Source organism: Nothoprocta perdicaria, unplaced genomic scaffold, assembly GCF_003342845.1.
Source record: "Nothoprocta perdicaria isolate Ctin4 unplaced genomic scaffold, notPer1 scaffold_57, whole genome shotgun sequence".
Taxonomy (NCBI): Eukaryota; Metazoa; Chordata; class Aves; order Tinamiformes; family Tinamidae; genus Nothoprocta; species Nothoprocta perdicaria.
This window is the reverse complement of record NW_020455832.1, coordinates 2,065,555-2,081,798: the sequence shown is the minus strand read 5'-3', so window position 1 is coordinate 2,081,798 and position 16,244 is coordinate 2,065,555. Positions and strand designations below refer to the sequence as shown.

Below are 16,244 nucleotides of genomic sequence, written 5' to 3'. Positions count from 1 at the left end.
CTTTATAATAATTCCAGGGAGACATGGATAAGATGCTTTAAAATCATCCGTTATTTAAAATRAATGTTCTGATCAAAAGAAAAAAACAACTAGAGCCTGTAATCACATCCCAAGCTGTGATTGAGGCATCGCCCTCCTGGAAAACATGTGCTGCGAAATATCTGTTGAGAAACATGCAGCATCTGCAGCTGGGCATGGGCTGAGGGGAGCCGTCCAGCCCCACTCTGCTGAGGGAGGCCTGCCCGCCCTCCCACTCACCAGACGGGCTGACGTTAGGATGAACAAAACCCCGAGGCACCTTGTAATGGTAGGGGCTGAATTCCCTCTCCTTGCAAATCTCTTCCGCTTCGCAGGTTGTCTCAAGTTCTTARTATCTTGTACCTTCTAGAGCGTCTACACATCAGCTGTTCTGTACCTTGAAGAGGAAGCTGCATTCACTGATGGACCTGGCGAAGCCCCATCCTCAGCTCCAGCTACACACCAACAGAAGGGGCAAAAGCAGCAGAGGAGCCGGGAGAGCAGCATCTCCGAGGGGCTGTCGCTGTTGTCCAGGGTCAGCAGCCTCGTTCCCAGGCAGCTCGTGGGCAGCAGGGGCTCAGGTCACCCTTGTGGTCCCCGCGAACCACAGGGTCTCTCTCCTGCAAATGTCCCGTTTGTCAGGGTGGCAGCTACAAGGACCTGATCCCTGCCAGCTTCATTACTCTGTACACGGAGGCGACCCTTTGGTTTGGCTCCAGGGACACTCACACTTCCCTGTGTGCCCACCCTCTCCCGACAACTCCAGGAAAGGCTCTAGCGGGACCTGGATGAAAAGGAGAAGGATTTTTTTTTTTAAATCAACACTTTTTTATTCATATCTTTAATCTGCTTAGGCCCACTTTTTACATCTATGCTTTCATTTCCCTTTTCCCAGCTCGATTGCACGGGAGACTGCAGGTTAATAAACTTGCTCGAGGCTATGAGCGTAGTTTTAGCCCCATTCAAACCTGTGTCTTTTATTAGCCCTTATGGGGCAAAGTGCTTTGCTTTCTGCCATCCTGTCATCGAATTATCCTGGGCTGCAACTGGATGCCACTGTTTGTAACCATGGGAATGAAACATTAATTTAAGACTATCTGCATTTATGCCAGACCAACGYCATTGTGTAGGGCTGCCCAGGGAACCTGACAGCCCTCTCAAGTAATGAACGTGGGAGGAAAAAATCCATTTATCATGTGGAATGCCTTTCCTGCTTCTCTCATGCTGTTTATGGGCCTGGCGATCAATGGGGATATGTCAGCTGGAAATGAGAGAAAATTGTCTACATTTCACCTATSAGTACGTTTAATAGTGGTTCATCCACTGCACAGATGAGAGCTGGCTTTTTTCTGCATCCCATGACACTGTTTTGCAGTTCAAATAAAAATCAAATTGCAGTATTTAAAAATTCTCCCTGAAAAAACACCAAAAAACCAAAACCCAAACATAAGAGTAGAAATGCATAAAGAGTAGAAATGTCTAGAAGAATATTATGGCATTTATTCAGACATATAACACGCAGCCTTTCAGAGCATTTTACTGTTGACATTCTTTTGTGGCTCCTCTATATGGCAGGGGAATTTTAGCACCACYGCTTTATATGTAAAGATATCAAAAGCCACACAGAGGGATCTGCTCCTGATGCTTTCCTTTGTAACGCATGGCACTGCTCCTGCAGGCCAGCAGTAGCTGGCTGCAAAAATAATGGCATTGAGCACAGAGGCCATAGCAGCCTTTACTCAAGTGCCTTGCAAGGGTCAAGCGCCAGGGCCTCGGCCCTGCCGTGAGGGCAYGGGGAAGGTTTCTCCGCGCAGACAGGGCGCACCATGAGCCCGAGCTCAGCGGAGGAGCCGCTCTGCAGGAAGGGCTGGGGCGATGGAGGGCGCGAGGTCCACGGGAGCCCCCAGGCGCTGCAGCAGCGCGGRCCGCTGCGCAGCTGCATGGGGGAGCACGGCCAGCAGCCCGCGGGGTTGGTTTTCCTCTCAGCTCAGCACGGTGAGGCCAGACAGGCGTCTGGAAACACCAGGGAATGAAAAATAAAAAAGAGGGAAGGGTCCGCTCTGAGTTCAGATGCACGGGGGATGCGTGCTGGAGAAGAGGTTGCAGAAAGAGCTCTTCAAAACATTGCTAAAACGTGTTCTAAGGAAAAAAAATATCTAGCAATGTGAAAAAAAAAAAAAAAGAAAAAGCTAACAAAAGCCCGGGCATCTGAGCGCACAGCTGCACCACAGTGTCACCCAGCTGCCGTGAGCCTGCTGGCAAGCCAGCGAATGTGAGAAAAGGCAGCTTTTTGCAGGGGCGAGGGAACAAAAATGAAGAAAATGCTGATAAGAAGAATGCAACAAAAGAAAGAAAAGTTCCACACGCTTGACACAAAAGAGCCAGGCAACCCTTGGAGAGAATTAACATCTGAAAGTGAAAATAGGAGATCTTGGAGAAGCGGCAGAGCCCTGGCGCGCAGGCTGCGAGCGCGGGGCCCGGCGGGCTGCCGCRCCATGGAGGCCGATTCCTCCCTCTAGCGTCGCTTGGGCCGCGCTGCTCCCCGGCACCGCGGCACCGGGCAGCAGCCGAGCCGGGCTGGGGGTCCCGAAGCGCCGCGGGCTGGAGCTGCTCGAGGGACATGGGGCACGGGGGAGGATCGAGCTGAGCTGCTGCCTTGGCCGTGGGGAACGAATGGCCCCTGGGCAAACACASGTCAGGTTTGAGGATAGCAGGGCCTTACTCGCCTGAGATGGAGATATCTGGGACTGGAAACGTCTCTTTTTGAAGTGAAACTCAGGTGCTGGGGCATGGCTGTGATTCCGCAAGGGGGTCGCACCAAGCGGCACAGGCACCTGCAGGCGCCCAAGCCAACGGCGCCATCCCCTCTGCGGCCTGCGCAGGGCACCGGCCCCTCTCACACCCGGGAGCAGCTCCAGTAGGGCCCCAGCTCCAGGGGCACCTCAGCCCCGGAAAAACCATCAGCAAAATCTTCCTTTTTTTGTTATAAACTGTATCTAACATCTGCAAAGCGTCATGTGTCAAACACGAAACCCTCCTCCTCTGCACTTCGTCCCGTACGTGCTCCCCTGGAGGAGCTGCATTTTGGCTCCTCTCCTGTCACAGGGCCAGGTGACCTGGGGTCCCACGTGGGGGAGGAAAGTGAGGCGGCTGTAGGAGCAGGAATAAATATTTCATTGAAGAGAAACAGGCAAGTCCCCCTTTATCCCAGCATGGGCAGAGCGCCCAGCAGGACACGGGGAAGGTGCCCGGCTCAAGGAGGAGGATGAGCCAGGGTGGGAAGGTCGACAGCAGCAGAGAGAGGCCCAGGCTCCTGCTGGCCTGATATGGCCAGACTGCACTGCAAACAACCCCCAGGCCTGGGCATCTGGCACAGCACAGCTCCGATGGCAGAAAACAGAACAAAACAGCAACATCAGCAACAAAACCAACAAAGTTGTGGTTTTAAAGACTCCTCTCAAAGGAACCCTAACCCTTTGGCGAGGGCTCAGCACTGCCYGCCTGCCCCAGGCCCAGCTGCAAAGCAGAACCAAGAGCTGGGCAGAGAGGCCTCCCAAGGAGGAGCAAGTTTGCAAGGAGCTTCCCTGCCAGGGTAGCATCTGTTTTCCCTGAGATGTCGCCTGACGCATCCAGAGGCTCTTTGCACCCCTCACAAAGAGACTGCACAAAACACTGGACAAGGGCAGGCTGCGAACAGGGATCCTGCAGAGCGGCTCTCACCGGCAGCRCAGCCCAGGGCCCCCAGCCGCATCTGCCCAGCGCTGAACAGCAGGTAGGATAACCCAGACATTTACACTCTGTTAAGGCAATTTGCTTTAACTCAGCTGCTGTAATAAAGCCAATTCAAGCACCCACTGGCAGCTGCCAAGAGAGCTCCAGAGTTTTGTGATCAGCCAGGAAGCCTGTTCTTCTCCAGCTGCTGCCTTCGCTGAAGGTAAACGGTGCTCGTTACAAAGGACCACGGTCCCCAGTGCTGCTTGCTACTCGGAAGGGTGCTGTGAAAASACCCGCATGAAAGCTGCCTTTGCACCTTTCGCCAAGCCCAGTTTCGTGGATTCAGGAACGCTGAGAGCATTTGGGTTATGCTGCTCACTTTACTTGCTGGAGATACATATCAGACAAGCACTCACTACCCTAGGCAAGCAAGGCACTTGATAAATTCAGTTTCATTCAATAATGTAAATGTCAACACTTTGTAAAGAGTCTATGTATAAAATGTAAATATACTGCTGAAATACATCGCTGCAAGGTTTGTTTCTCTTCAGGTCCTGATTTACTTGCAGTTGGAATACACAAGATGCAGACAGGCCATGCTCTGTATACAAAACCTTTTTTTTTTTTTTTTTCTTTTTCTTTCCTAGTCATCATATAGGCTAAATATTCTCTGTTACAATCTCACTTGCGGGTTTTTACATAATAAATTTAYAAAATAAATATAAATTTTATATTTATTTTCCTGAGCTTCCTCTCCCAATTACACTGGGTAGCCTGGAGTTGATTGATACTCTCCCCATCTTCAGCTTCCGTAATGAAACATTAAAGGACATTGGAAGCTGAAGTTACTCTCTCTTCCCAGTGCCACTTCACTTCTCATTTCCTCCAGCAGGCATCGGTTAAAAATAAAATAGTGAGTTGAGTCCTGAGGGAAGTCCTGAGGGAAGTTGAAGAAGATTTGTCTATTAAAAACTGCATAGGCAAAAAGTCTGGCTTACCAGCCTCACAAAGCCAGTCTGGCCCAGAAACATATCATCTCAGTAGCACTCAGAAAAATCAAAATCGAATGTTTCTGTTTATTGAGAAAGGAAAATTAGTCTTGAGAATGAAAGAAAGACCACCTAGGATAGAGATTAAACAAACACGCAAGCAAATAAAAAGCGAGTTTGAGGCAGACCGAAGTCTGAAGCRCAGGCAGACACGTTGGAAAGGGATCAATCAATCTCTACCACAAGACTCAGGGGTCACCAAATCAGGGAACCAAGTTAGAAAACAAAATGAGCAGTTGTTTGGTTATTCAGGGGAAATCCTTTCCAAGGGCCAGTGAGATAAGTGTATGTGGATTCCAAAGAAAAGCGCCTGAGCGCATGGAAGAGTAGCTCCTCAGGCCTTACCAGGCAGACAAATTGCCCTAGGCTCAAAAGCCACCGAGCTCAAACCCTGCAGAAGACAAGTGAGAAATCCTATTTGTTTGACTGCTTTAATTTTCCCGAGCCCTTTTAGCGGACACCTCTGGAARGGGATTTAGCTGGAAGAGCTCTTGAGCTAAAGCTACTGCTTGTCAGCCTGGCAGAAGGCAAGGCCACCGCTGCACTTCCCCCTCTGCTAACCAGGACTAGATTAAAGCCCAAGCCTCCTAAAAACCCTGTGGAGGCAGAAGGGCCAGAGCGCCCTCAGGAACCGTTGTTTGCAGGCTGAGCTCCATTGTGTGGGCTCCAGTCAGGTGTGTTTTCACCTTGAAGAGCCTTAAAAAGAGCTCTTGAGGTTTCTCATGAATCAAATGCCTACCATCATACCCAAGCACTGGCAACCTCCATGTTAAACATTTTATTTTCAAAGATGGGCATAGAGCATGAGCTTTCCCAAGGCTCTTCCCTTGGCCATTGCCTCACTTCCTTAGATTTTATTGACTGGATTCCAATTCACTCTCGAATTCTATCACAAAGAAGCAACCGACCAAAACAACCCTTTGTGAGTAGGATACAGTTATAGGCCGAGTAGGTGTTTCCCAATTAAGAGGATGAATGAAGTTACTTGCAGACATATCTTAAAAGGTTCAGAAAAGGTTGTCCTTGATTTTTAGGTTTTCTTTTTCATGCTGCTGAGGGTTTTTTTTCCTGCTTTCGCAAAGCATTTGAGTAAGAGGGAAAGAGAACAGCTGCTGTGAGCAACAGAGGACATCTCTGTTCRGAAAGAGGGAAGGTCAGTGCCTACGCCCCATGCCAAGGAAGAATTCCTTGCTGAGTACGTCACGGAGCAGCCTATTCCCTATATTATACAGGCCTTCTTACTGCACTCTTCTTCAAATAACATAAAAATGAAAAGAAGCCATTAAAAAAGTGATTAATTGGGCGCGTTCACAGGAATTGTTTGCTTTTGTCATGAGTCAAAGAAACCCAGACTGACAGAGTTCAYGTGCTCAGGACCCGGTCAAATTCGGCACATTTTCACAGGCATAAGCTGGTTTTCCTCACGAACAATCTTTTAATAAAAACTACCCATATTTGTGCAGAAAGGACTTCAATACACTAGCAAACAGAGCAATAAAATATTAAAGATATTAAATGACCCTAGTTTACTTAAAGATAATGTTCAGGAATCCTGTCAAGGGAAAGATATTTATCAAGACACTTGAATACAMTGGGATCAAGTCTGAATAAATACATTAAGTTCAACTTTTTTTTTTTTTGTCTCTTTATTTAAACACAAATACATTTACAGCATGCAGGTAAGTTAAAACTATACGGCGTCTTCCCCAAACCAATTGTTTTAATGCATCTTAAGTGTACTGAAGTTATATTCCACAGGTAGACTTGTCCTCTCATGTCAAATTCAGAGATACACACAGCAGTGAGTCAGCATTTAAATTATGTAAATAATTTAGTTGTTCACCAGAAATAAATATTATTTCACCAAGTTCCTACCCTAAACCGTCTTTTAAAAAATATGATCTAGAGGAATGTAAAAAGAAGCCAAGACTGCAGGTTGAAAGAGCAGTGAACTGAACATTCCCCCTAGACTATTTTAATTTACAAAAAACAGTAATTGTCCTGTCCAGCTGACATATGACAGCCAAACCAACAAAACMAAACCAAAAGAAGTTTTATTTAACATTAAGAGGCAGTTCTCAGTAAACTTGAAAGGTCTTTAAAAAAAAAAAGTTTAAATATAAAAAGGTGATGTACACTTCAAGAGCTACAGGCTAGATTTTTATTTATTTTAAACACAGCAATTTTCAGCACCAAAGCCCCTGATCATTAGCTACAGCACTGAACCTCCCCACTCACAGGCAAGAGAAAAAAAGTCCTGCTTCATTTAAATGTAGTTTCAAGAGAGTTAGTTATGATTGCAGCTTAAGTAGTAAAGGTCTGAAGACCTGTGGTTAACATCGAGGGAGATAATGAGCAGCCCTCTTTCCATTATGTGATATTTCATTTAAACATTTGCCATTATTTTTCTTTTCTGTGTGTGCAGTCTYTAATCATGCTCTAAAACAACTGCAAGTTTGGAGTGTTTGGCAGCCTTAAACAAAAGAGCTTTTAAAAGCTGAAAATTCCAAAATAGTGACATACCTGACTGATACATTCAGCCTTCAAAAATCAAATTATCAAAAATTCAGGCTACTGTAGTTATAGAAAAAAGTGAATAAAGGTCTAAAATTGGACTATGTTCCATCACAATATAAATATTTTGTATATTTATAATATAAAAGTTAAGTGATTTGCCCTCTAAAGAGTCATAGAATCTCTACTGCTTCCACAATAACTGAATACCCAGCAAAAAGTGGTATAATTGTATAATACACAAAGTGGTATTAACAGCCTTTGAAAAGCTATCTGATTTTTTTTTTATTTTTTATTTTTTTTTTTTAAGTAATATTAAGTTCCTTCTCTCCAAGATCTGGTGACCGATTTTTTTTTCCAGAGGAAGGTTGTTCTAAAAAATGTAGTGGCTAAACCCTAGGAATAACTTATGCAAATTCTGCAAGAAAATTTTAAAAGTCAGGTTCAGGAGTCCTGGAGCTCCACGCAAACACAAAAACCCGCGTGTCACTTCAGCCACTTGACAGGACTTTATTGCAAAGAGAAGAAAAATATTTGACAACTACTACCTTGGACATTTCATATACCTACTTACAAATGCATTACAAATACAGTTCAGTGTAGCACTTCTCTTTTAATTAAACACAAGCCCTTGGGATTTCYAGACATGCCAGCTTTAGAAAGACACATCCTTTATTAGCAAACCTGAACTCATCACCCAGCTGCTGAAAGGAATCCCTATTTTCTTCCCCCAAACCAAAAGGTGGAATTGTAGCCCCAGCTCCAGGGCCATTAGAGACACAGGGAGCATGGAGGACAGTTCCAGTTGTTGCTCTCGCGTTGCCGCTCCGAGCGCGAAGCCCGAGCGCGGCCAGCACCGCTCGGCACCGCGTGGGCTCATCCCAACGAGGCAGAACCTTTTCACCCCGCCGCCCTGCRCGGGCTGCACACCCGGGAACAAGACACACGAGACGCTCCATCGCCAAAGCCTCTTTTGTAAACTTCGGTTTACTCTAGTTACTGTACAATATTTCCAAATAACCCGATTAACGGGCAAGTTATAGATAACAGTTAAATAGCCTTGTTCAAGCTGAACTTTGGAGTTCTGTGGTGTGGAGGCTGCAGTGCCTGATGGCAGTTGTCACACTTCAGGGTTCTTACACTGTACACACGTTTAGGTCCGATGCTTTGTGTAACATTCCAGGAGGACTTCAATGCAGAGTGCTGTTCTAAGTCAGAGTGGAACATGTAGTGTTATGCAGAGTGACAAAAAAATGAACATAAACATTGTCGCACATTCCCTAAGACAATAAAAATGTACACAAATTGAGCAAAAAAAAAACAAACTAAGATTTTCTTAACGTACATTCAGCTTGGCACAGTGCAGACTAAATTTAAGACATGAAAGACAAACCATGTAATGAACAGAGCTACACTGTAAGTAATGTGTACTTTTTCAAGACGCCAAAATTGCACTCTAGTTTTTGGGGGGAATCAGCAGAATTTGTTGAAGGGGGAGACAGCTGTACAGGCCAGGTATAATTTATACATTTTTTTCAAAAAAATAATCCTACAATCCCCGAAGGGAAAGGTTATTGTCATGGAATGACTCCCTCTGTGCGATATCCAATCCTCCTCACAGAGCAGTTTTCAGCAACTGTAGAGAGAGAAAAATAAAAGTGGTTACGTGCAGGTACTCTGTTAGAGGGTGATCTCAGCATGTAACCCAGTGCATGATGCTCCTACTGTAGCAGGACTTCTACTTTAACCAGAAGTTCTCAATTGCTTAGCATCTGCATTAACCCACAAAACAACTGGTATAAGATACCACTGACTGCCTTGCAAGTTGTGCAGAGAAAGCAAGTCTGTCGTTCTACTCTTTGGTAGTACTGCAAACTCACAAAAACAACTTATAGAAATTTATTAGTGAAGAGGAAGATTTTCAAAGTTTTGTTCTCTTCTTTCCATGTACTTCAGGAATTCTTCCAAGAAACAAAATAGAAAAAACAGAGTCACTACGGAGTCACACATGAAGAGAATCATACAGAGCTTGTACAGTTCCTTAGGGGACTCTGTCAGACTATTGCTTTCGGGGGCAATAGTCTGAAAATCAAAGTGCTACGTGACACTATTTAAATTCCTCACTGACCAACACTGAAAGCTCCTTCTCTAAAGTGAGATGCAAGCTCAGATTTCAGTTACTTATTGCTGATTAWATTAATTATGGGTATTCTCAAAGCTGTGTGAGACTGGATAGCATCTCTTTAGTCAGAGTTCTAAGCAAGAGAGTTTGAATACAGAAACTCACCCTACAGGAAGGATCTAAAATCAATCAGGTGACTTGCATATTATACATGTCTCTCCACCGACTATAACTRCAACCTGGGAAACTCGAGTCAGCTGGCCAAAGTAAATGGCTGAAAATTAATCTAATCTTGTCACCATCATCATCAAGTTTGAGTTACTAGCACCATGCTCACTTAGAGTAACTATTACARGAGAGTGAAGCACCTATCACTTCTTCCCGTTCTTTACTAACGGATCCCATTGAACAGAAACAGGTTTTTTAGCAGCATTAGGAGGGCGCTGGGCCRCGGCTGAGGGGGCTGCCGGCGCTCACTCACCCTCTGTCCTGGCGCGCTCCGCCGCGCAGCACGGCCGCCGGGCCCGTCTGTGGGAACGCGCCGCCCCCGCGAATTGCACTTGGATGGGTGGGAGAAGCAGCGGGATGTTGTCCGGGACGGATGGGCTTAGCTGCAGGAAAGGAGACACCACTTAAGAATACATAGGTCACGGCTCCGCTGTTCGCCTTGACTAATGCTTTACTCTGTGATATCCTTGGAGGAATCAAGATTTTGTGTTTTCAGTCACAGGAAAACAGCTCAGAGATGGAGTCCTGGGGAGGAGACCCCAGCTGCTCTGCGCTGCAAATGGCTCCACACACTGGCTGCTCCACAGCTCACTTGGCTCCAGCAGCTTCTCACCCGCAAACTAAGAAACAATACCGGCTGTCCCAAACTAATAAAGCAAGGCTTTTTTTGTAGCACACAATTCTGCTCTTAATTAAGACATAACAGCAGCAATGGGGAACCGAGGGGTRTTTCAGAAGGGAAGGGTCTCTTTCACTCACCAATCTGTGCCGAATGGCCTCGTCGGGCCATGTTCTTGGATCTCACAGCTTCCTTTATCCGGTCCACCTCCTGCTGATAGCGCTTGCGATCCCGGGAGGCGTTCTCCTTGGCCTCCTTCAGCGCCGACTCCAGAGCCTTCACTCTCTCAGCTGTGGCCCTAAGGCGCTTCTCCAGTTTAGGAAGTTCACAGCGAAGATCTGCATTATCACGTACCAGCTTAAAAAAAAAACATAGTAAAAAAAATGGATTATTTTCTTGTTGAAGAAGTTCTGGGAGAACCAAACAAAAAAAGCCACCCGAAACCAGGCAAAGCAGTACGACTGCTATATATATAGTTTATTTCCTTAAGCTTTTATCTAAGGGTTCAGCAGCTAAACTGTCATTTGGAAGTTGGTCACTATGGAAGCACATAGTGTTCAATACAGGTGCTTAAGATCAACATTCTTTGGCCAGGGACAGTCAGACACTCCCCCCCCAGATTAATACACTAACTCAAAATGCTAACCTGGGTCTTCTCCAACTTGAATTCAGTTATTTCACTACACACCCACATGCAGTTTAAGTATGTATTAAGCAACACTGTAAGATTACTTTAGTCTGTTGTTGCATGTTGAAAACACATTCAAACATGGAAGGACTCAATTATATAAAGATTATGAACAATATGTATTCTAAAACAATTCACTTCAAGTCACTTTTTTAATTTAAAACTCAAATCTCATACCTGTTTATGGACCTTTGTGAGCTGCTCGAGATTATTCTCAAGGAAGGAAATCTTCTGCTTTTGTGCAGCACTGCCTCCCGTATCATCCGAGTCAATCTCGGCACTCTGTAGTAGCAAGGGCAGGGGGAGAAGAGCACAAATCTGAACTGAGACACAGACCAACCCTGARCAACTGCACTACACGACAAGGAAAGAGACTAACTCCTAACCCAATTTTAAAATGAATTTTATGTAACATTCTCCGAAACAAGAAGTTTTACCAAAGCATCCATTACCTTCTTCACTCTAGTAGCCAGATCTTGAACAAACAGCTTCCGAAGATTGTGAAGAGTCTGAAGTTCTTTAGCCTATAGGTAAAAACAGTATTTTTAAAAACAATCAAAACTAACTCGGGAGTGGGGGAGAAAGCATTGGCTTTGGAATACATCCTGMCTAGCTTACCACAGTCTCTTCCAAACCCTTTAAATCTTGTCTTGCTTGTTCCCGTCTGTCCTGCATAACCCTAAAAGAGAATACATGAATCCTAAGACATCTGATCAAAACTGAAAACGTAATGTTCTAAGAGGTTAGAGTGGAGGAAGAAAGACAGTATTTTTAAGTCCTTAAGTAAGGATATAGCCAACAGATGACACCATCATTTCTAGAATACATAAGGATTCTCAGAATCAAAAGTCAGGATGAATACTTGGGAAAATCTTATCCTACAAATATTTTTATCTTTGATCAGATGAAATGTTAAGTGAAAGAGCCTTGGACTCTCATTTTATCCTCCCTCTCTGCTAATATGTTTGCCAAAGCTTTTACCACACACAATGGAAACTCAATTTCCAAGAATAAAAGCCACTGGCAGCATTTTGCTTTCAATTTGAACAGGAAGACAGAAKCTCTGCCTGTGCTTTGCACTATGAAAGCTCATTTTTTGGAATGATCTTGAGATTATGGTCAGATTTCTAATGATTAAGAGAYGTTCTGAACTAGCTGACCACTTGCTGAACTAATGGACAATGCCACAGCTATATAAAACCTTAAAAGCTACATACTGACTTGAAAAGCAGAATTTAATTCTAAATTCTGCATCAACTATACAGCCTCTAACTCACTATGATATTGTATTTMGTTTTTCCAGAGAGGTTGAATCTTAAGTACAGGCAAGCTACACCAAACCACTTAAATCACAGAAAAAAAGAGTAGGGAGTTGCTCAATTARGGTGAAACTTTTACAGTTTTAGAAAAAACAATACTTAACTGAAGGAAAAAAAAACAAAAAACAAAAAACAACAACAAAAAACCACTGCATATCATCAAATGATATGCACCACTTCCCATATCATGCCAGGTAACTAGTTTTTAAAGGTGTGATGTTTCACCCGCTGTTGACACCTACGTAAGCTCGTGCAGCTTTCTGCTTTTTTCCTGATCTGTTGCCTTCAACTTCTCATGTTCGACTCTCAGACGCTCCTGTTCAAGCATCATCTTCTGATTTTGGCTGAAGAGAGAAAGTAAATATTAGACGTCRGTACTTCATAAAAGGAAAGGAAAGAGTAACAAACAAATTGGCAGATCTTTAATCCTTTTAGCTTAAACTTGCTAGACATGCTAAAGACTTCTCTCCCTGACAAGATAAAAGGTCCAAAAGAAACTCATTAAGTTACAATCCAAGTCATATCAGCAACAAGTAACATAAGCTTCTGATATGYTGACTCAATCAGCTGAACTTGTTCCATGTGACACCACAAAAGGCAAAACTCAAGTTAGAAACAGTGCTGGAGGGAAACCTTGTCATCCCATCCTACCACKCTTCCTTACAAAGCTTAGGAATACATGGCTAATAGCTAACAAAGTAACTGCAATTACTTACTCTTGTAGTTCAGTGATAAGTTTCTCCTTTGCATCAACTTCATCTCTTAGGCTGCTGATTTGTTTCTGATGTGTCTCACGATGGCTCTGAATCTGCTGTTCCACAGCTTGCTATTAGGGAAAACGTACATGTTGTTATATTTGCTAAGAAATTGTTATACTTCACTTTAAAGAACACACACAAAAAAGGACTTACTTTAACTTCATTTGCAGTCTGAACTTTATTTAAGTGCTCTTTCTCCATTTCATGGACTTTTTCTAACAGGGATGGGGAAAGAAGAAGAAAAAAACCAGAGCATTTTAGCTGCCAGATAACTAGGTAATCACAAAGAAGATAGGGTAAGYGTTGAGCACATCTCACCTGCATATTCCCCCATCCCTAATCCCCTGAGGATATTTTTCCCCAGAAAATTTATCAATTAAATTAGTCACACCTTCAATTTAACCCTGTTCTTAGCAGTTCTTTCCAACAAGACACCAAGCATGGCTCTCTCTTCATTTAATTCTATATGCTCAGGCAAATGAAAAGCCATTTTGCAGATCTACCCTTCAACTTAGATAGTATTGACCAATTTCTTAGTTATGACTACACATTTAGTAGATTAAAAGGATAGGAGGGGAAATGATCACCAGAAGGTATTCCTACCCTGTGCTCGAAGTTGGACTAATTCTTCATTAAGGGAATCTACAGACTCCTCCAGTTGCCTCTTCTTCTGTTCCACATTCTGAAGATACTCAGTCAATGACTTGATCTTAGCTTCATGCTTTTGGAATGGAAAGAAAAGAATCATTTACTTTAGAACCAAGTAAAACAGAACTCTATCTGCACAGTGACATCACATTCATTCTTAAACAACCAACCTGATCTCAAAATAAAAATGCSAACTAAATTCTCTCTAAAGAAAGAAAAATACAAATGCTACAAAAGCATTAAGCTACACCCATATTGTGGAAGTTCTGACAACTTCTCACTCAGCCCATTCACTCAGAGACATTCAAATTGAATAAAGAACTAAGGACAGAGCAAGAGTGCTACRACTCTTGTGAGGTGTCAAATGCATTAAGCGACTGCAACATTTAACTTTCTTGCAAAAGGCCTGATAGATAAAAAAGAAGATTCAGGAAAAAWTCTAGAGAAACAATTACCTGTGAGATACGGAGCTGACAGGCAGCCAGCTCCTTTTCGTTCTCTTCCATTTTCTTATTGCTTTCAGCTTGGGTGCCTTCTAACTGTTTGCAACGTTTAACCATTGTTTTCACTTCTGATTTCATTTTACTAATGTACAGTCTTGCAACTGTGAACTCTTCATCTATCATGCCAGTTCCCTCAGGCTGCTGAAAAGTTGGAAATTGCACATTGAGAAAGTTTARAGAACTAAAATACTTATTTGTACAGAGAATTAAGTATGCAACTTGTATGAATAAACTAGAAGTATTACATGCTTTCTAAATTACCTCAAATCCTCACTCCCACAAACTTATTCTATAGATTCTATAGATTTCCAGCCTTTTCTACAGTGATGTTAGTTATCTTTACTAAGAATTCTGATCCTAGATACTCAAAACGTACAGGTGTAGTAAGGGTCATTAAAAAAAATACACTAACTGAATTTTACCTTGACATCATTATTTCCTACTGCAATTCCTATTTCTGCAAGATCTTTTAGTAAGGAGGCCATCATCTCTGTTGCTCGCTTCTTCTGATGGTTGGTCATTTCTTTCAGTTTCTGAAGCTCCGCATCTATACTGGCTAAAGTAACCTAGAAAAAAAGAAATGATATTTTATAAAAGAAAACACATTTCCTAGAACTAGCTTCATTTTTTAAAATAATATATCAAGATATAATTGCCTACTGAAGTGTCCCAAGCAAATGATATCAAATCATTTAAGTAAACTACGGAATAAAGAGATTTGTATATTTTCATGTTCAAGACTTCTTGGAAAGAAGAAAGAGCACTGCATCCTCACAGTATTCTGCTTCTAATGCCTACAAATAAGCATATCCTTTCCATTAGCAAGTATTTTAATGCTAGGCAGTATTAGTTGTCTTTAACTGTTTGAAGTCTGCCAAATATTTGGCTACCACTGGTCCACAGAGTTGTGCAGATATTTGATGGTTGGTGGTATGTTCTCTGTGGGACCGATGCAAGGCATGTATTGAAATACGGGCCCTCTCTCAGAATCGGTCCTCAGCATTTTACTCATTTCAGAATGTAAAATAAACTGCCTCTTCTAGACAACATCAAGATACAGCACGCAGAATACCCCTTAAATACAGTAGTGTGCGAATACAGGTTTCTTTCAAGGAAGACTTGTATGTTCACTGCAATTTTCGGACTGGGGACAGTTTGGAGCAGACTGTGTTGCTGGTACAGCACAGRCACTCCTCAGACAACAAAACTGGAACAGGCAACCAGTACGTAATAAAAACATGAGTCTCTAGGATTTTTTTAAACTGCTCTTAAGGTGGGGAAATGTCATAGATGCTACATGGAAAGCTGTCAGGTCCAATATTCAACATGGATTTTACTGTCTTTAGCAAAGCCTCCTCTGCTAAGGCTAGTGTTAGAAACCACAAACTGAGAAAGCTTCCAGATTAACTACCTGTTAGTATTCAGGCATTTCAGAAAAAGGCAAGACAAGAGTGAAATATATTAACTCTTACTTCATATTCAACAGTGGTGACTCAAGGCCCAAAGTTACTTCTTCACAGGGCAAAACACTTTCATATTTGCATCCCAGCTCTAGCTCAGCATTACAGAGAAGACTAACATTGTTTCATGCCATCGAGCTCTACAGATCTAGTGACACTGTCCATGAAAATTGCCAAAACAACAGACTAAAAGCGGAAAAGTCCAACACATTGAGAAAAAAATTCAGATCGTCTCTGCCATGGAAGCATTTTTAGAGATCTCATATGGGGGGGGAAGGGGTGTGTGTGGAGAGAAAAAGAAAGCCATATAAAAAGCAACTTAAGGAATGCAAGCAAGGCAAAAAAAAATTTAGTTGAAGACAGTCAGTAATTCCTTTTTTTCCCCCCCGTGTCCTACCGATTTTTGATTGAGTTCATCACTAAGCAGCTCATACTCCTTTGCCTTATCTTCTACTTCCTGAGACTTCTGGTCATAGTTGACTGCTAGTTCTTCAAGGGCTTGCAGCACTTCTTTCACTTCTTCTTTAGACGCATCATTTTCTGCTTGGAGGCGATTCAGCTCTGCTTGCAGGTTGTCTTGGTCCCGTCTGGTAGAAGCGAGAAG

The 16,244-nt window shown here is 43.2% G+C and overlaps 1 protein-coding gene across 2 annotated transcripts in view; it reads right to left on the bottom strand.

Moving 5' to 3' along the window:
• Nucleotides 1-6,686: 6,686 nt before the first annotated feature.
• The window catches only part of KIF5B (kinesin family member 5B), a 28,309-nt gene continuing 18,751 nt past the window's right edge, over nt 6,687-16,244 (bottom strand). Inside the window, exons 14-26 of one of the 2 annotated variants that reach the window (XM_026048738.1) lie at nt 16,038-16,244; nt 14,603-14,746; nt 14,133-14,321; nt 13,633-13,750; nt 13,183-13,244; nt 12,988-13,097; nt 12,514-12,615; nt 11,571-11,631; nt 11,405-11,476; nt 11,130-11,234; nt 10,405-10,621; nt 9,899-10,028; nt 6,687-8,931 (exon numbers count right to left, since the gene is read on the bottom strand). In XM_026048738.1, the coding sequence (XP_025904523.1) occupies nt 8,925-8,931; nt 9,899-10,028; nt 10,405-10,621; nt 11,130-11,234; nt 11,405-11,476; nt 11,571-11,631; nt 12,514-12,615; nt 12,988-13,097; nt 13,183-13,244; nt 13,633-13,750; nt 14,133-14,321; nt 14,603-14,746; nt 16,038-16,244 (1,524 nt within the window). In that variant the 3' untranslated portion in view covers nt 6,687-8,924. The remainder of the gene's footprint in view (nt 8,932-9,898; nt 10,029-10,404; nt 10,622-11,129; nt 11,235-11,404; nt 11,477-11,570; nt 11,632-12,513; nt 12,616-12,987; nt 13,098-13,182; nt 13,245-13,632; nt 13,751-14,132; nt 14,322-14,602; nt 14,747-16,037) is intronic. The other variant, XM_026048739.1, reaches the window with a different exon arrangement.